The sequence below is a fragment of the Dendrobates tinctorius genome, unplaced genomic scaffold (assembly GCF_039654945.1).
Source record: "Dendrobates tinctorius isolate UK_male_01 unplaced genomic scaffold, ASM3965494v1 ptg000017l, whole genome shotgun sequence".
Lineage (NCBI taxonomy): Eukaryota > Metazoa > Chordata > Amphibia > Anura > Dendrobatidae > Dendrobates > Dendrobates tinctorius.
In genome coordinates this window covers 14996190-15021512 of record NW_027361685.1, presented here as the reverse complement: position 1 = coordinate 15021512, position 25323 = coordinate 14996190, and the positions used below count along the sequence as shown (strand labels likewise).

Genomic DNA, 25323 nt, shown 5'->3' with positions numbered 1-25323 from the left:
TCCCCAAAGACTCCTTCCCTTACAAGGGCAGTCCACAGCTGACCCTTAATGTCTAGCCAGCCCTGGACTGACCATGGGTGCCTCCCGACGCGTTTCTTCAGAGGTATGATTCATCAGGGGAATGGCACCTATCGGGAGAAACCTTGGGCAGCATGTCCTTCCATATGAAGCAAGAGGCAGTGGTAGATGTCAGGGAAGAAAACTAAATACTGTAAAATAATAAATCTCCTCATATGTTTCCCTTATTATCTCCAGTAATTGTATTATTACACAGGATTCTTATGATGTTACATCGGATCATCTTCTTCTCATTCAGGTCTCTACAATATCGGATCCTCTCAGTGAAGATCTTCTACAGAAGAGAATTTTCCTGATTTACCCATCAAGGATGGATATGGACAGAGACAAGATGGTGGAGAGGATGTTACACCTCACCCTAGAGATCCTCTTCCATCTCACTGGAGAGGTGAGAGATTCTGATGACGTCACATTACATCATTCTTATCTATGGGAATAACAGATGGACAGAACTGGAGAGGTGAGGACTCTGGGAATGTCTGTAGTGAGATTTATTAATGTGTCTCTCCATAACCAGGATTACACAGTGGTGAAGACCTCTAGTGATCGCTGTCAGGACCCTGTGTCTGAGGGATGTGGAAGACCCCTGAGCCCAATCACGGAGCCTCCACCTCACCACCTGATCCATGAGGACATCAATGACCAGAAGATCCTAGACCTCATCTACAAGATGATTGAGCTGCTGACTGGAGAGGTGACACTGCTGGGAATGCTGGGACATTATACAGTAACACTATGAAGGGATCGGGGGATGACGGTATCATTGTATGTGTCAGGTTCCTATAAGGTGTCAGGATGTCGCTGTCTATTTCTCCATGGAGGAGTGGGAGTATTTAGAAGGACACAGAGATCTGTACAAGAACATCATAATGGAGGTTCCGCAGCCCCTCACATCTCCAGGTAATAGACAGGACTAAATACACACGGCCTATAATTATCTGTATGTAGAGAATGAATTCAGTCCCCGTATGTGTTTCCTCCAGATCTATCTAGTAAGAGGACAACACCAGAGAGATGTCCTCGTCCTCTTCTTCCACAGGACTGTAACCAAGAAGATCTCAGTGCTCCTCAGGATCATCAGGTAGGTGGAGAGAAGGTGTCAGGAGATCTCCCCTATGATGTGTAGATGGCTGTGAAGGTCTTGTGTCCAGTCTTGTTTTATCTCACCATCCTGGTAGCTCTTCTCTGAACTTGCTCTCGCTTGTCAATGTTTTTTTTTAACTTTGATGCCCAGAACTGGACATAGCGTTCCAGAAGAGATCTGATCAAGAAGAAGATGAGAATAATTATTTGACGTAATGTAGACTCTATACTTCTCTTAATACATCACAGAACTTGTGTTGGCAGCGGATTACTCACGATTCTCTCCAAGCGTGTGACAACAGAAATTGCTTATTCAGGAACAATCAGGAACAATATATGATAAGCTTAATAGATCAGGAATAAATCATTTGTTTGTCTCTATCTGTACAGCATCTGCAGCAGGCTGCTTCTCTCATTCACAGACTCAACAGGAAATACAGTCACATGCTCTCCCTGTGTGAGCCTCTGAGAGTTTTTTTTAAAACTTTATAAACAGCATACAAAACTAGCAACTAAACACACTACTTATCCTGTTTTTCCCATTGCGGTTCTGAAGTCCACAAACTTGGCTCTTGATAATGGCTTTGTCATGCCATCAGCTATCATCTTTTTTGAAAATAAGTTTTTACTGTGGCAGTCACAAAGGACGTTTCGGCCTACAATTGGCCTTCGTCAGTCTGCTGTAATTCATACAAAACAACATACAGAAGACAAAATAAAAATTATATCCTCAAATTGGTACCATAGAGTAACATATGTGTTTACAATTCATATATACAGACTTAAAAATAGTGAAACACAATAACCTGTGGAGGCATACACAGAAAACCAGGTGGGGGGAGAAAGAAAAAATAGAAAATGGCGGCCTACCCGACTTTGTATGAATTACAGCAGACTGACGAAGGCCAATTGTAGGCCGAAACGTCCTTTGTGACTGCCACAATAAAAACTTATTTTCAAAAAGGATCATTCAGTTGAGTGCCAAGTTACTTTATTATTCATTTGGGTCTGGGTAACCTACTTGTGCACCTTGTAGTAGTGCCACGCTATACTTTATGAGCTATCATCTTGTCAGACTCGCAATAAACAAACTGGAGTACACCATGTTCTACTAAGTCACGTAAGTGGTGATGTTTTACATCAATGTGCTTAGTCCTTGCACTAATCTTCTTACTGCTGGCAAGGTAACTGTTGGTTGAGCTAATGGCTTGCCGAAATCTTACAAAAGTTGTTTCAAGCAAATTACATAAGCAGCAGACATATATTCTGCTTCTGTAGAAGATAATGCAACTGACACTTGTTTTCTGCTGGACTAAGAAATTGAATTTTCTCCTAACTTGAACATGTAACCACTTGTTGATTTTCGATCACTTGAATCTCCAATTTGCATCGACATAACCTCTGAGTGTGAGATCTCCTGATGCAGATGTCTTAACATTTAACCTTTGAGTTTCTTTAAGATATTGAAGCATTCTCTTAATTGCATTCCACTCTCTTTGGCGTGGCTTGCTTACACGTCGACAGAATTCCGACTGTGGCTGTGATATCCAGACAAGTTGTGGTTGCTATGTACAGAAGCTCCCCCACTGCTTGTCTGTAACTCTCAGCCTTTGGCTTCTGATATTCCAAACTGGTTTAGGATTGTGGAAATTTTAGAGCTTTGGTTGAGAAGAAAACTCCCATCTTCCTCTCTGTGGATTAGGATTCCTAAATAATATGTCATATTTCCAAGGTCCTTAGTCTCAAAGTGCTGGTTGAGAATTTCACTTAGCTTTGCAATTTCTTTTTCATCTTGATAAGACATGATTACATTGTCTACATATAGGAGAACATACATCCACTCCTTTGCTACATTTTTCATATACAAACATGGATCAGCTTGAGATCTTTTAAATCTTTCATCCATCAAGACTTTGTTCATTTTCGAGTTCCAAGCTCTTGCCGACGGCTTAAGTCCATAGAGAGATTTTTGCATTTTACAAACAAGGTGCTCTTAACCAAAGTAACATAGTTAGCAAGGCCAAAAAAAGCCATGTGTCCATCCAGTTCAGCCTATATTCCATCAGAAGAAATCTCCAGATCTACGTCCTTCTAAAGAACCTAATAACTGTAAGACACAATATTGTTACACTCCAGGAAGACATCCAGGCCTCTCTTGAACCCCTTGACTGAGATCGCCATCACCACCTCCTCAGGCAATTCTTCACCCTTTTTAATATACCCCTTGGGTTGGCTCATGTACAACTCTTCTTCAATGTCACCATGTATTTTTTGGGGAAAAAATGGTATGTGGTCAGTTTGAGGAGCACTATGGCAATAGAGCACACTGCAATAAGTAGATAGTGAACAGCCTTTTATTAGACCTCTACGCGTTTCAGCAGCGGATCGCTGCCTTCCTCAGGTGGATTTATCATTGTCACCATGTAGGAAGGCTGTTTTGATGCCAAAATGTCTCACTGTCATCTGTTGAACTGCAGCTACTGACATTAAAGTTCTGAATGTAGTTTGCTTGACAACTGGAGAAAATGTAGCATCATAATCCTCACCATACTTTTGCGAGTACCCTTTTGCAACCAATCTTGCCTTAAACTGGTGAACGTTACCTTCTGAGTCATATTTGTTTTTGAAGACCCCCTTACATCCAATAGCTCCTTTTCCTTTTGGTAGCTCAGTAAGCTCCCATGTCTTGAGTTGGTGAAGGGACTCCATGTCTTCATTAGCAGCATTTATCCACTTCTGCTTCTTGTGGACGGACTGGCAATTTTTGCATCTCTTGCCATGACTGTGGCTCTGGTTCAGTAAGTGTTCTGACCGTATAAGAAAGGTGTCTAGCTGGGATACCTTTGTTTGGCCTTTCTGATCTCCTGACTGGAGGTTGACTTGGTTTTTCTGTGTCTTCCTTGGTGGCTTCAGAGCTTATCTACACTTCAGTGTTTTCCATTACGGCATCTGGGTTTGGTGATTAAGATTCTTGTTCTTGCTTCTTAGGTTCAACAACTGGTGTAACCTCATGGAATTTGAGCAATACAGAGTTTTCATCAGTCACTACATCTCTGCTGATTGTTGCTGTGTTGGTCTCTGGGGGTAGGATTCTGTATCCCTTTTGAGTTTCCCTATAGCCCACCAGGACTCCTTGCTTTGCGTGTGCTTCCCACTTGGAACGTTTTTCTTTGGAAACATACACAAATGTTTTGCTTCCAAATATCCTGAGGTGCTTCAGGTTAGGCTTCTCACAGTTCCACAGCTCATATGGAGTTTTATTTGTGGCTTTGCCTGGCACTCTGTTTTAAAGATGGCAAGCTGTCATGATGGCTTTTACGCAATACATTGTAGGTAGATTCGCATCAAACAACATACTTCTTCCACTTTCACAGAGAGTATGGTTCTTTCTCTCTGCAATTATTATTATTATTACACATTTTTAGAGCGCCATTTATTCCATGGCACTTTACATATGAAAAGGGGCAAATATACACTGTGTTCCAAATTATTATGCAAATGATATTTTTCTCTGATTTTCCTAAATAGTCGGTACAAATGACAGTCAGTCTAATAAAAGTCATCACCCGTTAGAGTATACATCAAATTTTATTGAAGAAACCTCCCAATGATAACAGTATAATCTCCAAAATGAATAAAAACTCAAATTGCAGTGTTCCAAATTATTAGGCACAGTAGAATTTCTAAACATTTGATATGTTTTAAAGAACTGAAAATGTTTATTTGTGGAATTTGCAGCATTAGGAGGTCACATTCACCGAACAAAAAAGCTATTTAACTCCAAAACATCCTAACAGGCCAAGTTACATGCTATCATAGGAACCCTTCTGTGACATCACCTTCACAATTCTTGCATCCATTGAACTTGTGAGTTTTTTGGAGATGTTCTGCTTGGATTTCTTTGCATGAAGTCAGAATAGCCTCCCAGAGCTGCTGTTTTGATGTGAACTGCCTTCCACCCTCATAGATCTTTTGCTTGATGATACTCCAAAGGTTCTCTACAGGGTTGAGGTCAGGGGAAGATGGTGGCCACACCATGAGTTTATCTCCTTTTATGCCTATAGCAGTCAATGACTCAGAGGTATTCTTTGCAGCATGAGATGGTGCATTGTCATGCATGAAGAGGATTTTGCTCCTGAAGGCACATTTCTGCTTTTTATACCATGGAAGACAGCTGTCAGTCAGAAACTCTATATACAGTACTTTGCAGAGGTCATTTTCACACCTTCAGGAACCTTAAAGAGCCCTACCAGCTGTTTCCCCATGATTCCGGCCCAAAACATGACCCCTCCTCCTCCTTGCTGAAGTCGCAGCCTTGTTGGGACATAGTGGCTGTCATGATCCAGTGTTGGATCTGGCGGTATTAAAAGCACAAAGTGAACTTTTTTTACTTTGGTTAAGTTCAAAGGTGTTTTGACTGTCCCCGGTGGTGGTTGTGGTATTGCACCTTAGGTTAGGTTGCACTTATTTATGGTTCAGGTGTGACACTCTATAAATGGGTCTCAGGGTGTTCACTCACTGCTGGTGATATTTCTTGCTTAGTTGTTGGAGAGCCTGGTGGAAGGATGGAGCTGGATTGGAGTCCTGCGCAGTCAGCCAGAGAGAACGAGTGCCAGCTAATGGTGTCTGCAGGAAGGACTGGCATGGCCTGGTGGAGTCGCAGTTTATGGTGTCGGCAGGAAGTGCGGGCATGGCTTAGAGGAGTGGTGACTAGGAAGAGAGTTGCACTCAGCATGCTCGACTTGGTTGCTGAGAACTGGACTTGAGCATGCTTGGATTCTTGGCAGAGGCTGGACTCATCTTGGGACTCTGTGTACTGGACTGCTGCAAGTGGTGATAGACTCTGCTCCCAGGCTGCATGATGGTGATGGATCAGGGTGGAGGAGAAGATGCACACAGGTGGTGGGCTCTGTTGCTTGGAGCGTACGCAACAGAACAAAGCTAAGTGGTGTTTCCCCTGTATTGTCTCTTTCCTCATGTGTGTTATTAGTGCAGTGGTGGGATTAGTCTCCGCACCAACCCATTCCCTAGTGAGGGTTTAGGGTCAGGGCGAGCAAGGGCGTTAAGGTACGCGTGCGGCGACAGGTGCGGAGCCTGTTTAGGGAATGTAAGGAGTGCAGGGACACTGGCTCAGGGGAGCTTAGGAGGTCTCCACGTCCCGCATTCCCTATCGCAGGGCCCACCACTGTTAATGTGTCCCAGGTTCCCCCCTTTATTATTTAAATGCGCCTTACTGGAGGCGGTGTTTCCAGAAATATATTTATAACGTGTAATACTTAAATTCGCCAGGTGGAGGCGGCGTATCCACCTGCACGTTCTATTATTTAAATTCGCCCCACTGGAGGCGGTGTATCCAGGGTCACGTGTGTTATGGGTCCGCCTTGCGGTAACATCTGCGCCCAGACACACAGTGACCGTGACATTATCACCAGCCCTACTTTTTTTTTCTGGTGAGCTTCGGCCATGTGGAGACCTGTGGTAATTGCTGCCGGGCCTCACTGAGGAGAGTGGGGAGCGGCATGGTGTGTTAGAGCCGCTGCAGCAGCAGTTATCAGGGTCTGGGGCCTCTGCTCAGATAACCAGAGAAACAAAAATGGCGGCTGCGGTCTGGCAAAAGCCCCTAGAGTCGCTGCTGGGGAGCGGGACTTGCTCATGCACGGGGAGGTACCCAGGCAGGTGGGAGGAATGGTGCCCCACGGAGCTGCCTGGTATTCCCTGAGGTGAAGGGGTACATCCCTGTGGTGAGCAGACTAGGTGTATAGTCGCTGCTGGGGAGCTGGACTTGCTCATACGGGGACGCACCCAGGCAGGTGGGAGGAATGGTGCCCCACGGAGCTGCCTGGTATTCCCCGAGGTGAAGGGGTACGTCCCTGTAGTGAGCAGATTGGTGAATAGTCCGCGGGGCTCATGCCAAATCTTCGATGCCGCCCCTCCTGGTCGTGTGGAGGCGACCAGCGAGTGTATATATTTTCCTCCATATTCCTGCGGCTATGGTACTAAAACCCCCTAGAGTCGCTGCTGGGGAGCAGGACTGGTTCATGCAGGTGGGCGCACCCAGGCAGGTGGGAGAAATGGTGCCCCACGGAGCTGCCTGGTATTCCCCGAGGTGAAGGGGTACGCCCCTGTGGTGAGCTGACTGGTGTGATAGTCTGCGGGGTCTTACGCCAAATCTTCATACCATCGAAGAAGCCGCCCTCCTGGTCGTGTGGAGGTGACCAGCGAGAGTATATTTCCTCCATTTCCCGGTCTCCTTCTCCTCCAGGTGTGTGCAGCAGGTGTGCTGCGGGGGAGTAGGGATAAACCTCTACCCTCGCCATTAACCAACCCTGGGAGGCGTAGTCCTCATGGTGAAAGGGTTGGAGGGTGGTGTCCCTTGGTGAATAGTGGGGGTGTGAGTGTGGTGACACAGGGGGACGCCTCTGTTGTCAACTCCAGAGTGAGTTCACCTAGTTATGACAAATGTATGTGTGCAATAAACGTTCAGGTCCGGACCTGTGTGTGAACGAGCATGTATGGGTGCCACCAAAAAACATCTTGGAAATGTGTTGTGGAGTCTGATCAGCTCTTAGCATACATACACATACATAATCTCGTTCCCCAGGTCGGCGCTCTGGAGATGAGTGGTCCCTCCAAAAGGAACTTTATTGCCAATATCAGCGGTGTTTGTCATAAACCTGAAGTGTCAGGTAGTGGTAGGGTGAACTCAGGGTCTGGGCGTCCCCGCTGCAGGTGTTTCCCTAATGAGGGGTGGTGTTGAGGGTCCAGAGGCCCCTCATTAAGGAGGGGGTACTGTCATGATCCAGTGTTGGATCTGGCGGTATTAAAAGCACAAAGTGAACTTTTTTTACTTTGGTTAAGTTCAAAGGTGTTTTGACTGTCCCCGGTGGTGGTTGTGGTATTGCATCTTAGGTTAGGTTGCACTTAATTATGGTTCAGGTGTGACACTCTATAAATGGGTCTCAGGGTGTTCACTCACTGCTGGTGATATTTCTTGCTTAGTTGTTGGAGAGCCTGGTGGAAGGATGGAGCTGGATTGGAGTCCTGCGCAGTCAGCCAGAGAGAACGAGTGCCAGCTAATGGTGTCTGCAGGAAGGACTGGCATGGCCTGGTGGAGTCGCAGTTTATGGTGTCGGCAGGAAGTGCGGGCATGGCTTAGAGGAGTGGCGACTAGGAAGAGAGTTGCACTCAGCATGCTCGACTTGGTTGCTGAGAACTGGACTCGAGCATGCTTGGATTCTTGGCAGAGGCTGGACTCATCTTGGGACTCTGTGTACTGGACTGCTGCAAGTGGTGATGGACTCTGCTCCCAGGCTGCACGATGGTGATGGATCAGGGTGGAGGAGAAGATGCACACAGGTGGTGGGCTCTGTTGCTAGGAGCGCACGCAACAGAGGAAAGCTAAGTGGTGTTTCCCCTGTATTGTCTCTTTCCTCATGTGTGTTCTTAGTGCAGTGGTGGGATTAGTCTCCGCACCGACCCATTCCCTAGTGAGGGTTTAGGGTCAGGGTGAGCAAGGGCTTTAAGGTACGCGTGCGGCGACAGGTGCGGAGCCTGTTTAGGGAATGTAAGGAGTGCAGGGACACTGGCTCAGGGGAGCTTAGGAGGTCTCCACGCCCCCCATTCCCTATTGCAGGGCCCACCACTGTTAATGTGTCCCAGGTTCCCCCCTTTATTATTTAAATGCGCCTTACTGGAGGCGGTGTTTCCAGAAATATATTTATAACGTGTAATACCTAAATTCGCCAGGTGGAGGCGCCGTATCCACCTGCACGTTCTATTATTTAAATTCGCCCCACTGGAGGCGGTGTATCCAGGGTCACGTGTGTTATGGGTCCGCCTTGCGGTAACATCTGCGCCCAGACACACAGTGACCGTGACAGTGGCCATCCACCAACCATCCATCTGGACCATCCAGGGTTGCTCGACACTCATCAGTAAACAAGACTGTATGAAAAATAGTCTTCATGTATGTCTGGACCCACTGCTACAATTTCTGCTTGTGAACACTTTTTAGTAGGTTTATGCACCACAGCAAGCCTTTGAAGGATCCTACACCATGAGGTTCGAGGGACTCCAGAGGCACCAGCAGCTTTAAATATCTGTTTGCTGGTTTGTAATGGCTTTTTAGCAGCTGCTTAATCCGATGAACTTGCCTGGCAGAAACCTTCCTCATTCTGCCTTTATCAGCACAAACATGTCTGTGCTCAGAATCAACCACAAATCTCTTAACAGTACGATGGTCACGTTTAAATTTTTGGGAAATATCTAATGTTTTCATCTCTTGACCAAGGCATTGCACTATTTGATGCTTTTCAGCAGCAGAGAGGTCCTTTTTCTTTCCTAAATTCCTTGAAACCTGTGCCCTGCTTAATAATGTGGAACATCATTCACAGGAATTTGAGATTGATTTCAGTGATCCAAAGAGCCCTGATACACAATACCAACTATGAGTTTATTTGAAAAACAAAAAATTACATCTTTATGACACTTAAATCCAATTTGCATAATAATTTGGAACGCAGTGTAGACAAGTACAATAAACATGAGCAATACAAGACACACACAAGTACAGAGGGAGAGAGGATCCTGGCCGCAAGGGCTCACAGTTTACAGGGGATGGGTGAGGATACACTAGGAGAGGGTAGAGCTGGTCGTGCGGCGGTTCAGTAGACTGAAGATCACTGCAGGTTGTAGGCTAGTCGGAAGTGGTGAGTCTTCAGGTTCATTTTGAAGGTTTCCATGGTAGGTGAGAGTCTGATGTGTTGGAGTAGAGGGTTCCAGAGTATGGGGGAAGCATGGGAGAAGTCTTGTACGCGGTTGTGGGAAGAAGAGATAAGAAGGGAGTAGAGAAGGAGATCTTGAAAGGATCGAAGGTTGCATGTGGGTAAGTACCAGGAGGCCATGTCACAGATGTATGGAGGAGACAGGTTGTGGATGGCTTTGTATGTCATAGTTAGGGTTTTGAACTGGAGCCTGTGGATGATAGGAAGCCAATGAAGGACTTGGCAGAGAGGAGAGGCTGGGGAATAACGGGGAGACAGGTGGATTAGTCGGGAAGCAGAGTATAGGATGGATAGGAATGGTGCCAGAGGGGAGGCCAGAGAGTTGGAGGTTGCAGTAGTCGAGGCGGGAGATGCTAAGGGTGGGCACTAGTGTTTTTGTGGTTTCATGGTCAAGGAATGCACGGATTCGGGAAATATTTTTGAGTTTGAGATGGCAGGAGGAGGCAAGGATATGTGGCTTGAAAGAGAGGGCAGAGTCAAGAATCACCCAGAGGCACTGAGCATGCGGGACTGTGGAAAGTGAGCAGCCATTGACATTGATGGATAGGTCTGGTGGAGGGGTAGAGTGAGATGGGGGAAAGATTATGAATTCTGTTTTGTCCATGTTCGGTTTTAGAAAGCAAGCGGAGTAGAAAGCTGAAATAGCAGAAAGACATTGTGGGATTTTGGTCAGTAAGGAGGTGAGGTCAGGTCCAGATAGGTAGATCTGCGTGTCATTGGCATAGAGATGATACTGCAAACCGTGGGATTCTATGAGCTGTCCCAGGTGGAAGGTGTAGATGGAGAAGAGTAGGGGTTCCTAGAACTGAGCCTTGAGGAATACCGACAGGGGGCAAGGTGAGGAGGTGGTGTGGGAGACACCGAATGTTCGGTCTGTTAGATATGATGAGATACAGGTTAGAGCCAAGCCTGTGATGCCAAGGAGGCAGTGAGCGATAAAAGTTTAGAGGCAGCTAGGGTGGAAGCGTCAATGTGGATGTTGAAGTCACCCATGATAGTGGGGATGTCAGCAGAGAGGAAATGAAGTAGCCAGGTGGTGAAGTGGTCGAGAAAGGTGGAGATGGCTAGTTCTGGGGGGCGGTAGATGACAGCCAGTTGGAGGGGGAGTAGATGCGGATGGAGTGCACCTCAAACGAGGGAAGAGTAGCGTTGAGTGGTAGCGGAATTGGGGTAAAGGAGCAGGTATCGGAAAGGAGCAAGCCAACTCCTCCACCACATTTGTTGCTGGGGCGAGGGGTGTTAGAGAGATGGAATCCGCTGTAAAAAAGTGCAGCTGGAGAGGCTGAGTCAGAGGGGGTGAGCCAGGTTTCGGTGATGCCAAGGAAGGAGAGTTTGTTGGTGAAGAAGAGGTCATGGATAAACGACAGTTTATTGCAGTCAGAGCGTGTGCTCCAGGTAGAGGGACCGGGGGAGTGGGAGCTGGATTAATGGATATGAGGTTATCATCATTGCGAAAACGTGTAGAAGATTATGGCAGGGTGTTAGAAGTGAGTGTGTGGAAGTGTTTAGGAGGGCCAGGATTTGGGGATACGTCACCAGCAGTGAGGAGTAACAGACAGAGCGTTAGAATATGGGAGCAGGATAAGACATGGCCCTGAATATATCTGTGGCTGAGAGGGATCAGTTGTGAGAGGGGATGTGGGCGTGTGTGGGCAGATCACATGTTCAGAGTTAACCAAAGGTGATAAAAAGGGGGGTGGGACTACTGTTGTGAATTCTCTTTCTGGGCTCCCTCTGGTGGTTACTGAACGTAGGGGAGCTTGTCAGATTGACAAAGGTGTTGCATGTTCTCTTTCTGGGCTCCCTCTGGTGGTTACTGGAGGTAGTGGAGCGGTGAGATTGACAGAGGCTTGCCACCTGATAATGATGACGATTGGAGATCTGGGATTTCTGACTGGTGTATTTAATACAGCTGACTTCATTCAATCCCTGCTGGTGATTTTCTTCCTGTGCCTTCTAAGGTCTGATGTCTGACGTCTCTTGCTCTGTTTCTGCATGGTTCAGCCAAGTGGTTCATTTGCTAATCTTTTTGCATTTCATCTGGTTTTGTCTATCTCTGCTTTGTGCGGGTCAGCTTGCTCCTGCTGGGGCTGTGCTGGATCACCACCCATATGTTACTGCTTGTGTCAGTTTGTTCTGTCCCCTGTTGTATTGGTCTCTTTTTGCTTTGCTTTCAGTATATACCAGAGTGCTGATATAGTGTGGGCGAAGTCGTGTGACTTCAGTGTTTTTGTGCATCAGACGTGTTGGATTTTTCAGGGTTTTTGCGTGATTGCAAACAGTGACTTTCCTTTCCTGTCCTGTCTAGTCAGTTTGGGCCCCATCATTTGCTCAGTCTATTTTCCTGCCTGTGTTTGTGTTTTCATCTTGTCTCACCGACAATATATGTTTGGGGGCAGTCTATTCCTTTTGTGTCTGCTCCGGGGCAGTTTAGATTTTACCTTTCTTGCTTTAGGCTTAGTTAGCTCTCCGGCTGTGCCGAGGCATCTAGGGCTTCGTAGGTATGCCCCACGGCTACTGTTAGTTGTGTGGATAGGATCAGGGGTCTGCAATCCGCTTAGTTACCAACCTCTCTGGTTTTCTGGTGGCTTAGCCTGGTCCTGTTATCCTCCTCGGTGACCCATTCATTACAGACTGCCCACTCAGAGATATGCATGGAAGCCACAAGAGGAATGAAGTACATTATGGATATAAAAAGTAGGGTAAGCAGTGCATACCAGGGATAATAAATGCAATTCACAAACACAGTCAAGAGCTGGGAAAAGTTGGGGACATTCAGTGCATACCAGGGATATGCCATTTTGTTCTGGGTTGTATGGAATGGTTGTCTGGAACACAATTCCATCCTTTTTCAAAATGGTTTGCACCTTACCACTTGTATTTTCAGTTCCATTATCTGCACGCAGGGCTTTTGGCATTCTTCCAAATTTGTTACACTACAGCAAGATATTCTTCAAGTTTCTGTGGAACTTCATCCTTACTGTGAAGGAGGTAGGCGACTGTATATCTGGAGTAGTCATCAATAAATGTGAGAAAATATCTCATTTTTCTAGAAGTTTGAACACTCATTGGACCACATACATCTGTATCAGATCCAGAGGCTGTGCAGATCTAGTGGTGCTTATTTTAGGAAAGGATTTTCTGGACATTTTCCCTTTAAGACAGCTAGTGCATGTCATCATTTGACTGCACTGGTTGATTTCAATACCATTTGCAAGATAAGCTAGCTTCCTTACTGCTTCTGGGTATCTGTGCCTAAGACGTCTGTGCCGTACATGGATACAGTTCTTATGCAGATCTTGTCTAGCACTGTACACTCATTCTTTGCATTTTAGCTGATACAACTCATGTTGGAGTTTTGCTACTGCAAGAGTGTGACCCTTCTTTTAGATGATGCAGCTGTTATCTCTAAAAGTAACTACATTCCTGTTTTGCATGAGCTTCTTTACTGACAGAAGATTGCTTTCAAGGCTGGGAACATAGAGAACATCCTTTTTGTCATGATCCAGATCAGGGTTTGTTTCTTGTTATTCTCTCCCCGGCCTGGTCATGCGAGGATTAACTTTCTCTGCCTCGCTTTGGGATCTGCTTGGCTATTTCAGTCTGCTGCTGCCTGCAGGAAGTGTCAGTTATAGTTCTAGTGTTTGCTCCCCGTGCTGTGACCCTTTGGTATTTGACCCGGCTTGATCTCTGACCTGTTTGACTGTCTCATGTCTCTGGCATCTCTGCTCCCGACCAGCTCTGACTTCTCTGGCTTGGATCTGACCACATGAATTCCTCTGGTATTGCATTCCCTGTCCATTACCCACCTGGCTGCTGTGAGTGCATCCTTTTTTCCCTCACCTGCACCCCCTGGTGGAGGTTGCGCGCTACTGCTCTGCAGCAGCATTACACCTTTAATGGGATCTTTCTGCTTTGTGCTGAGGAAACTGGACAGTGGAGGTAGCCGTATCCTATTCCTTCTGAAGGCATATAGTGACCATTCGCTAAGATGACCTTTTCTGATTAGCTTTCATTAAGGTCAGTGAAGAAATCCTTATTATTTGTCATATTGCTGCTTGCACCAGAATCTATGCACCATATAGACTTTGCAGATGGGCTTGTTCTGGCATTAAATGCAGCTTCAGGACATGCAGAATCTTCCTTTACAGCTGTTTTAACCCTTTGTTGACTGTTCTGCTTTTTAAGCTGGCTCATTCTTACTTTCCAAATTCTGCAGTCTACTTTAAGGTGGTCGGGCTTTTTACAGACAAAACATTCATGAGTTTCTCTTAGATTGCTCGTATATTTAGGTAAATACTGTGTCTTTAATGCTGTTTCTGCTCTGGATTCATTACTGCTGCTTACATGCTGCGTTTTTATCTTGAATTCATCCAAAAGTTTGCCTTTAACATACTCTAGTGTCAGCTCATCATCTGGCCGTGCATCTAGTGCAGTCACAAGTCTGTCATAACTCTCTGGAAGACCACTTAATAGAAATGCAGCAGCATGAAAATCTTTAATTTTTTCTCCAATACCCCTGAGACGCTCAACAATCTATAGGGTTTTTCTTATATAGTCCTGCATATTACGTCCATCACTTAGCTTAAACTGATGTCAGGAACACCACACTGCACTTGCTCATTGAGCCAGGGCACGAGTACAAAGTCTGTGCACAAAGATACCTGCGGAGCGGGCAGCAGTGGTGACAATGCATGCTCCAAGACCTGAAGCATGTGACTGCTGGGGGCGTGGCCTAAGCTCCACGGAGCTAGGAGCTGCAGGGAAACTCCTAGAAAGGTAACTACAGGACAATGTTACCAAGGGGCATAGAGAGAGACAGAAACCAGATCAAGCCGAGGTCAAAGCACGAGATAGCAATACAGTACCAGTTAGACAGAAAGAATTGTCAGGACGTAGCAATAGATCAGAAAACCAGAACGGGCATTAGATGGTACAATAGGGGTAAACTGTAACGGAGCAACGATAGCCAAGCCAGGAGGTCAGAACCAGAAAAGACAATAGTACAAAAACGAGAGACGGAGTACAGAGTGAAGGAACAAGCCGGGTCATACACGGGAAGCACACAAACAACGCAGCGTACACGCACACCAGGGGTCAGACACACCAGAACAGCAGTATAACTGACAGAGAATGCTAGTATGGAGTGAGTATAAATACCCCTCCCAGATCCAAAGAGAGGCCGGCAAAAGTTAACCCTGTGAGAACAGGACATTAACCATGTCCTAACCATGACAACTGATATAGCTTTCTCATGAGATAAAGCTTATTGCTGAGATTAAATCTTTCATGCACTTTCTGTAACTCATCCCACATCTCTTTTGCAGTTGCACACTTGCATATATGCACAATCTGATTATCATCTACACTGAGGGAGATTGTGCTTTGTGCTTTCTGATCCTTCTCTAGCCAATCATCTGATAATGGATGAGGCACTTGATCCTTAGTGTATTTCTACCTATCTTCTCTTATTAACAGCATCTTTCCCTTGAATTTCCAGGACTGGTGTATCTGGTTATTGAGGCTTGGCACTGAGAACTTGACTGGATTGCTGCTAGTGGACATCTTCTCTATTGCTCTGGGCTGCTTTTGCTTTGGGCTCTAGTTGCTGTGTTACTCTGGGCCCATAACCTGTTGGCGGATTACTCACGATTCTCTCCAAGCATGTGACAACAGAACTTGTTTTTTCAGGAACAATCAAGAGCAATATACAGTTAGGTCCATATATATTTGGACAGAGCCAACACTTTTCTAATTTTGGTTCTAGACATTACCACAATGAATTTTAAACAAAACAATTCAGATGCAGTTGAAGTTCAGACTTTCAGCTTTCATTTGAGGGTATCCACATTAACATTGGATGAAGGGTTTAGGAGTTTCAGCTCCTTAACATGTGCCACCCTGTTTTTAAAGGGACCAAAAGTAATTGGACAATTGACTCCAAGGCTATTTCATGGACAGGTGTGGGCAATCCCTTCGTTATGTCATTCTCAATTAAGCAGATAAGGCCTCTTTCACACTTCCGTTTTTGACAATCAGTCAAGATCCGCCAATTTTTAAAAAAAACGGATCCGCCATTTTTCTTTGCGGATCCGTTTTTTTTCCCCATTGACTTCATTATTGGCGGATCCTGACTGATTGCCCTCCGTTGCATCCGTTTTTTTGAGGATCCGCCACAATCTTAGTGTCCGTCAACATCCTCAAATATTTCCAAACGGACCTTGCAACGTTTTTTTTGCCGGCGGATCCTCCAGACACTGAATTAACCCCAAAATCTGTCTGGGTGCCGGACAAAAAAAAATTCTCTCTCTCTCTCTCAAATCTGATGGGCCGCCTTGACGTTGGCTGGTGGGCAGATAATATTTGACCAAATTTTATGCTAAGAGTCTCATATATTTTTTCTATAATTCTAAAGCTGTATTGCAATTCTAATTACATATATTCCACATTGACATGCCTTAGCATGATAGAGTGCAACCATTCTTTGTGTATTGTATATGGGGGTAGCTCCTCTTGGTATGCACCTATTCACATTAGTTTGGATGAGCCAGTCAGTTTTTTTGTCTCTTGTAAGCTTAATAGATCAGGAATAAATCATTTGTGTGTCTCTATCTGTGCAGCATCTACAGCAGGCTACTTCTCTCATACACAGACACAGCAGGAAAACAGGAAATACAGTCACATGCTCTTCCTGTGTGAGCCTCTGCAAGATTTCTTTTTAAACTTTATAAACAGCATACAAAGCTAGCAACTAAACACTCATAGACAGGAATGGAGTTGTTGCACTAAACATATTCCAACAACTTGTGTAATGAGAATGGTGGAGATGGCAGAATTAGAGCTGATCATAGATGGGACTTCTCCATCTGTCTGTGACTTTTACAATATTTGTTTCAGGGTGAAGATCTGACCCATATAAATACTACAGAGACATATGTGAGAGATGATGAGTGGTGTAAAGAGGAGATTCCCACATATGACTACCCAGGTGAGTAGTAACCACTGAATGCAGAGAAGTCACAGATTCCTCTCAGTCACCGGCTGTGGCTGCTTTATCGGTGGTGTAGTCCATGGTCACCATTTTGCCTCTAGACCACAACATTCTCCTCCACCCAAAACTGTTCAAATGACTTTCGGCATTGAAAGCCCTTTTCTATAGAACTTACAACCTGGAGGATCCATCTACTTTAAAATGCTGATGTTACCTGCCCAGATCTGTAAACTATAAAGCCAAATGACAGCGTACGTAGAATGTGATGACAAGTTAGAAGATCACTTGAAGAAAAATATTATGATGGGCCTGTAAGAGAAAGCGGAGGGTAATGATGCTATTGGCTTCCTAGAGTCCTGAGATCTAATTTCAGGGCTGAAATTTCATATCCTGAGATCTTGATACCGAAATCGCCATCAGCGCATGCGCCGCCCCCCGGCAGCCATGTTTACAGAGTCCACCGCACAGGACATGCGGGGGCTCTGGCATTTCACAAAATGTTGACAGAGTCCCCCCACAGCGGCGGACACCCCAGGCAGCAGCAACGGTGGCAATCCCGGGCAGCGGCAGCAGCAGCACCCCACTACTGCCTCCTCCAGCAGCGACACTATGACCCCACTTCACCACAGCAATAAGACGCATGGATTATAAGAATCGCCACCATGTTATTAAAAAAAAAAATTCCTATTCTTCTCAAAATTTGGGGTGCGTCTTATAATCAGGAAAGTCTTATAGTCCAAAAAATACGGTAACATGTTTTTTTTTCTAGTTCTTTTTGTACAGGTTCATTTTGTATGGTAGATTGATGATGGTGGGATCGAGCTGCCTCACTTATGTGAGTCTGCAACTACCTGGTAGCCTTTAAAATAATATCTCCATTACCTCTGCCAAATGCCTGAGATCTAAATTTAAGACACCTCAGTGTTGTGAGTTCATTTTCCCCTTCACTACTGAGGCCCGATGAACTCCCTCTTCTGGTAAGGAAAGGTAGTGAGCCTGATTATCAGTCACCTGAGCCTAATGATGATGACTGGCTGAGTGGAGTTACGGACTGGATATAAGGCTGCCGACGCCCTTCTGCCCTGCGGGTGATTTCTCTGTGGGATCCTTGGAGACCAGAATGAATTCCTGCTCTTCTAAAGATAAGTTTTTCTGCTAAGCTTTTTGCATTTGTGTTTTGACTTTGTTTTCTTTGTTTTTCTGGATTTCTGCCATTCCCTGCTGGGGTGAGCTGAATTCCTTTTGCTCTGTCTTCTGAAGATACCGGAGTGCTGATTTAGTTTTGAAGCCTAGCTGCTTCAGGGTCTTTTTCCATATCAGCTGTTGGCTTATGTCTTTGATAGGGTTTTTGGCAGATTGCAGACAGCAACCGTCCTTTCCTGTCCTGTGTAGTTTAGCTTGGGCCCCATCATTTGCTCAGCCTATCTTTCTATCTGTGTGAGTGTTTTTTCATCTCGCTTCACCGTCATTATATGTTGGGGGCTGCCTTTTACTTTGGGGTCTGCTCTGGGGCAGTTTAGATTTCCTTTTCTGTCTTTAGGCTATTTAGCTCTCCGGCTGTGATCGAGGGGTCTAGAGCACCGTAGGAACCCCCCACGGCTACTGCTAGTTGTGTTGATAGGTTCAGGAGTCTGCAATCTGATAGTTGCCAACTTTTCTGGTTTTCTGGACGTAGCCTCTATTTTTGTGTCTGCCTCCTACGGTGACTCAATCATAACACCTCAGCTCTGCACCATTATTAAAATGCTCTGTGAATGTCTAATATTTCTTCTTGAAACTCATCTGATGGAAAATATTGGCCCTTACGATAGTTTAGATTGCCAAGAGCCACCGAGCCCCATACTCTAATTACCCAGAGAGTGTTCACCAGGATAATAGGAAACAAATGGACCTTACAAATTATTTTCCAATGTCTCTTGAATCCAACAATCCCCTATATATGGTTGTACACTATTTTCTGGACACATGGTAGGGTTAAGAAAGGAAGGAGCGCCATTTAACTATTCGTACACAGAGCTTGATGGAATAGTTTGCAGACAAAATGTATTGGGAGCACTGTTAGTGATCACCTGGCAGATCAAAAGATGGCCACCATGAGAAGGCTTGGCTGTATCTACTCTATTTTCCAGATCCCAGTGATTGCCTTGCTCATCATCCTTTAACCCCTCTTCATGGATCTGGACTTACAGAGACCCCTAGGCTTGGACCATGGTGTTACCTGCTACTCTGTGGAGTGAGATGGCAAGAAGAATAGTCAGGTAGTTGGTCATAACCAGGAGGGCAGAGAAAGTACAAAATCAGAAGACACAAGTGTAGTCAGTAAGCGGGCTGGGATTACACCAGGAAACAAATACACCAGCTGAGCACAGAGGACTGAACCAGAGGGGAACAAGGCTGTATCTGGCAGATTCCAGGAATATGCTTCAAGCTTTAGGAGGGTTTGGTGCTTTCTAATTGGCTTAAGCGGGTAGCAGATTGCTACCAGATTGCTGGACAGCACACAAACCCATACTGCCAGGCTGGACGAAACTACTGGTCTCAGGCACCCTAATCTTAGTGGCTGGACAGAGCCAGCGCCACCCAGAGCTTCTGGTTTCGACGTCTCTTCTATTACCAGCAACGCCTGCTCAATAAATAAGGCGCTGCTTGGTGATGGAATCAAACATCACAGGAGCAGATTCCAGTGGAGAGGGGACACACCATCTGCAGATGCCCTAATATAACACAATTACAGGAAACTAAAGCAGTAGAAATCCCCATAAAGTGACTCCATTATGGAAATTATAACCCTCAGTGAATTATTCTATGGGAGTAGTGACACTTTATGGAAATTAGCTCGCACTGGATGTTGCAACATGAAAATTGCACATTTGTCATTTTATTATCTAACACATAATGTCCAGATTGTGCTCCAGGAAACACACACCGTAAATTAAGTGGGTTCTTCTCACTATAGTAATGCCCAATATATGGATGCTAAATATGGTTTGGGCGCACTACAAGGCTCAGAAGAGAGTGGATATTTGACTTTGGGAGAGGGATATTGCTGGATCGGTTTATGGAAGCCATGTTGCTTTTCAAGAGCTTTTGAGCCACAAATATTGTGGAAACCTTTTGGTTTTCCTCTGACAGATGATGGACCTTAGTGGTGTCTTGTGTTTCCGTGAGATGAGTAGAAGTTTTATTGGTATAATTTTCACCTATATAACATTGTTGGCTTTTTATTCCATGTGTGGGAAGCAGAATGAACAAATCATTGAACACCATGATGCACTGGTTCATGCTATGAGGCTTTCGATTAGACTGTGAACTCTCATTGTCTTGGTGAATAATTCAATATTTTTAAAAAGCTTGTATTTTCTATGGACAGCTTAAGTAGAAATGCTCAAAAGTATAAAATTTGAGGATATTTTATTCAAAATTATTAATTGGTTTTATTTTTAGCAGATGACTGCACCAGGAGATCAGAGGGAACGCTGACATCTTCAATTTTTAAATCTGATGATCTTGAGATCTCACAGGATACAATTGAAGTTAATGCCATTACTCCAGATATATCATCATCCCTTCACAGCAAAGATCTGTCATCTGATCCTATGAAACAGGTCCCATCTTTTGGTTCATTACCAACTACTAAGGAAAATCAAGGTCACAAAATAAGCATTAAAAAATTAATTTATTCTAAAGGAAAGGAGCCATTTTCAGATTCAGAATATGGAAACAGTTTTCTTGAAAAGACTTTTCGTAAACATGAAAAAATTCACAAAACTGAGAATAGATTTTCCTGTTCAGAATGTGGGAAATGTTTTACTCAGAATTCACATCTTGTTACACATGAGAGAATTCACACAGCAGAGAAGCCATATTCATGTTCAGAATGTGGGAAATGTTTTAGCCAGAAATCAAATTGTGTTAAGCACCAGAGAACTCACACAGGGGAGAAGCCTTTTTGCTGTTCAGAATGTTGGAAATGTTTTATCCAGAAATCAGATTTGGTTAATCACCTTAGAACTCACACAGGGGAGAAGCCTTTTTGCTGTTCAGAATGTGGGAAATGTTTTACAAAGAAATCAGATTTGGTTAAACACCAGAGAACTCACAAAGGGGAGAAGCCTTTTTCCTGTTCAGATTGTGGGAAATGTTTTAACCAGAAATCAGATTTGGTTACTCACCATAGAACTCACACAGGGGAGAAGCCTTTTTCATGTTCAGAATGTGGGAAATGTTTTAACTGTAAATCATATTTGTTTAAGCACCATAGAACTCACACAGGGGAGAAGCCTTTTTCATGTTCAGAATGTGGGAAATGCTTTAACTGGAAATCAGATTTAGTTAATCACCATAGAACTCACTCAGGGGAGAAGCCTTTTTCCTGTTCAGAATGTGGGAAATGTTTTACAAAGAAATCAGATTTGGTTAATCACCAGAGAAGTCACAAAGGGGAGAAGCCTTTTTCCTGTTCAGATTGTGGGAAATGTTTTAACCGGAAATCAGATTTGGTTAAGCACCAAAGAACTCATACGAGGGAGAAACCTTTTTCCTGTTCAGAATGTGGGAAAAGTTTTAACTGTAAATCATATTTGTTTAAGCACCAAAGAACTCACACAGGGGAGAAGCCTTTTTCCTGTTCAGAATGTGGGAAATGTTTTGTGAAGAAATCTTCTCTTCTTAGTCACCAAAAAACTCACACAGGGGAGAAACCTTTTTCATGTTCTTAATGTGGGAAATGTTTTCTACCGAAATCAACTTTTAATAAACATCAGTGAAGTCATACAGGGAGAAGCTTTTTTCATGTTCAAAATGTTGGAAATATTTTAACTCAAAATTGTATGTACTTAAAGGTGTTGACCACTACTAGGACAACCCCTTGTCATTCCTCATGTTTGGCCATGTTAAAATAAAAACACTCATTGTACGAGAATGATCAGTAGTAAATATATTGAACAGCCATGTCGGACTGAGCTGCCATCTTGGAAAAACTTTCACTAACTAACTTTGCAGCTAATGAGATGACCTTATGGGAGCTCTAGCCAGAATGGAAACATAAAATGACATCAGAGCCATTAGCAGGTATGGTTGGCATACACAAGGGTTAATAGGAGTAGCTGCAGGGCATTGTGAGAGTAAGTAATGGTGTCATATGGTAGTAAGTAGTGTCTGTGATGAGGACAATACAGTTGTCAATATGTGAAGAGTTATGTGAGTAATGACATTAGATAAAAGGGACATGGGGATTTATGGACTGTAATGGGGTTTGGTGAAATACTCCTAAATATTGTCATTTTGTATTATCACTTTCTTTAGTATTCTAGAATACATGTCTTTCCCTGCGGTATGAGGTTATCATGTATACACCTTTTGCTGCTATATGTAGCTCGTTTGTCTAACCATATATATATAAAAAGCCCAAACGAGGTCCTCTATATATTCAGAAGTAGAAATCAACAACATAGCCTACAAACGTTACTCCCATAAACAACATTTCAGTATGAAATATATCTGTATTTCAACAAAACACATAAAAAATATAAAAACAAGAGATTATGCAGAGAAAAATCATCAGGTATGTATATAAAACGTATCTAATCTGTCCCAAAATATAGTTTAGAAAAATCCTTTACATATATCTCTATATATAAAAATGTATGTGTGTTCACCAACCAATCACAAAGCATATTTCCTTTCACCAGAGCTGTTTAAAAGAAGATGAGCTGTGATTGGTTGCTATGAGCATCAGTTTCCCACTCCAGAAAACACCTCAGCAGACACTGACATGGTGAGAGAAATCTAGCATCCCTGGGAACATAAGCTCCCAGTCATTGTCTGCCCCCCAGAAAGGAGCAGAGAGCACATGTCAGAAATGAATCACCCCCTCCCTGCCATTATCCCCATCACATATCCTCCATCCTATAGGCACATCTTCCCTCTTAAAGGGATCATTGGTATGGAAGTCAGGGCAAATCCATCCAGCGCTTTGGTTCTAACCCCAGGCCTCTCTTAAAGGGATCCCCGGTATGGAAGTCAGGGCAAATCCATCCAGCGCTTTGGTACTGACCCCAGGCCTCTCTTAAAGGATTCCCCGGTATGGAAGTCAGAGCAAATCCATCCAGCGCTTTGGTACTGACCCCAGGCCTCTCTTAAAGGATTCCCCGGTATGGAAGTCAGGGCAATTGCCTTCAAATGCTCTGGTACTTACCCCAGGCTCTCCTAAAGGGATCTCCTGTATGGAAGTTAGGGCAAATCCCTTAGCGTTCTGAATCTGACCCCAGTATTCTATTAAAGGGATCATTGGTATGGAAGTCAGGACAAATCCACTCAGCGCTCTGGTTCTGATTTCAGGCTTCTATTAAAGGGATCCCTGGTATGGAAGTTAGGGCAATTCCCCTCAGCACTCTGGTTCTGACCCCAGACTGATGGGATGATGTGGGATATTAGGGGTAGTAGTCCGGTGGCTCTGGCTGACGGGATGATGTGGGATATTAGGGGTAGTATTCCGGTGGCTCTGGCTGATGGGATGATGTGGGATATTAGGGGTAGTAGTCCGGTGGCTCTGGCTGACGGATGATGTGGGATATTAGGGTAGTAGTCCGGTGGCTCTGGCTGACGGGATGATGTGAGATATTAGGGGTAGTAGTCCGGTGGCTCTGGCTGACGGGATGATGTGCGATATTAGGGGTAGTAGTCTGGTAGCTCTGGCTGACGGGATGATGTGGAATATTAGGGGTAGTAGTCCGGTGGCTCTGACTGATGGGATGTTGTGGGATATTAGGGGTAGTAGTCCGGTGGCTCTTACTGACGGGATGATGTGGGATATTAGGGGGAGTAGTCTGGTAGCTCTGGCTGACGGGATGATGTGGGATATTAGGGGTAGTAGTCCGGTGACTCTGGCTGATGGGATGATGTGGGATATTAGTGGTAGTAGTCCGGTGGCTCTGGCTGACGGGATGATGTGGGATATTAGGGGTAGTAGTCCGGTGGCTCTGGCTGACGGGATGATGTGGGATATTAGGGATAGTAGTCCGGTGGCTCTGGCTGATGGGATGATGTGGGATATTAGGGGTAGTAGTCCGGTGACTCTGGCTGATGGGATGATGTGGGATATTAGGGGTAGTAGTCCGGTGGCTCTGGCTGACGGGATGATGTGGGATATTAGGGGTAGTAGTCCGGTGGCTCTGGCTGATGGGATGATGTGGGATATTAGGGGTAGTAGTCCGGTGACTCTGGCTGATGGGATGATGTGGGATATTAGTGGTAGTAGTCCGGTGGCTCTGGCTGACGGGATGATGTGGGATATTAGGGATAGTAGTCCGGTGGCTCTGGCTGATGGGATGATGTGGGATATTAGGGGTAGTAGTCCAGTGGCTCTGGCTGATGGGACGATGTGGGATATTAGAGGTAGTAATCCGGCGGCTGTGACGGGATGATGTGGGATATTAGGGGTAGTCCGGTGACTCTGGCTGACGGGATGATGTGGGATATTAGTGGTAGTAGTCCGGTGGCTCTGGCTGACGGGATGATGTGGGATATTAGGGATAGTAGTCCGGTGGCTCTGGCTGATGGGATGATGTGGGATATTAGGGGTAGTAGTCCAGTGGCTCTGGCTGATGGGACGATGTGGGATATTAGAGGTAGTAATCCGGCGGCTGTGACGGGATGATGTGGGATATTAGGGGTAGTAGTCCGGTGGCTCTGGCTGATGGGATGATGTGGGATATTAGAGGTAGTAGTCCGGTGGCTCTGGCTGACGGGATGATGTGGGATATTAGGGGTAGTAGTCCGGTGGTTCTGGCTGATGGGATGATGTGGGATATTAGGGGTAGTAGTCCGGTGGTTCTGGCTGATGGGATGATGTGGGATATTAGGGGTAGTTGTCCGGTGGCTCTGGCTGACGGGATGATGTGGGATATTAGGGGTAGTAGTCCGGTGGGTGTGAGGGGATGATGTGAGATATTAGGGGTAGTAGTCCGGTGGCTATGGCTGACGGGATGATGTGGGATATTAGGGGAAGTAGTCCGGTGGTTCTGGCTGATGGGATGATGTGGGATATTAGGGGTAGTAGTCCGGTGGTTCTGGCTGATGGGATGATGTGGGATATTAGGGGTAGTTGTCCGGTGGCTCTGGCTGACGGGATGATGTGGGATATTAGGGGTAGTAGTCCGGTGGGTGTGAGGGGATGATGTGGGATATTAGTGGTAGTAGTCCGGTGGCTCTGGCTGACGGGATGATGTGGGATATTAAGGGTAGTAGTCCGGTGGTTCTGGCTGATGGGATGATGTGGGATATTAGGGGTAGTAGTCAGGTGGCTCTGGCTGACGGGATGATGTGGGATATTAGGGGTAGTTGTCCGGTGGCTCTGGCTGACGGGATGATGTGGGATATTAGGGGTAG

General features: G+C 45.1%; 1 protein-coding gene across 1 annotated transcript; it reads left to right on the top strand.

Moving 5' to 3' along the window:
* The first annotated feature begins 688 nt into the window (after positions 1-688).
* LOC141082306 (uncharacterized) lies at positions 689-22251 on the top strand. Its single transcript, XM_073566255.1, has 4 exons — positions 689-978; positions 1062-1159; positions 16842-16932; positions 20380-22251. Exons 1-4 carry the CDS (start codon positions 846-848, stop codon positions 21651-21653), a joined length of 1596 nt encoding a protein of 531 aa, XP_073422356.1. The 5' UTR covers positions 689-845; the 3' UTR covers positions 21654-22251.
* Positions 22252-25323: the final 3072 nt, after the last annotated feature.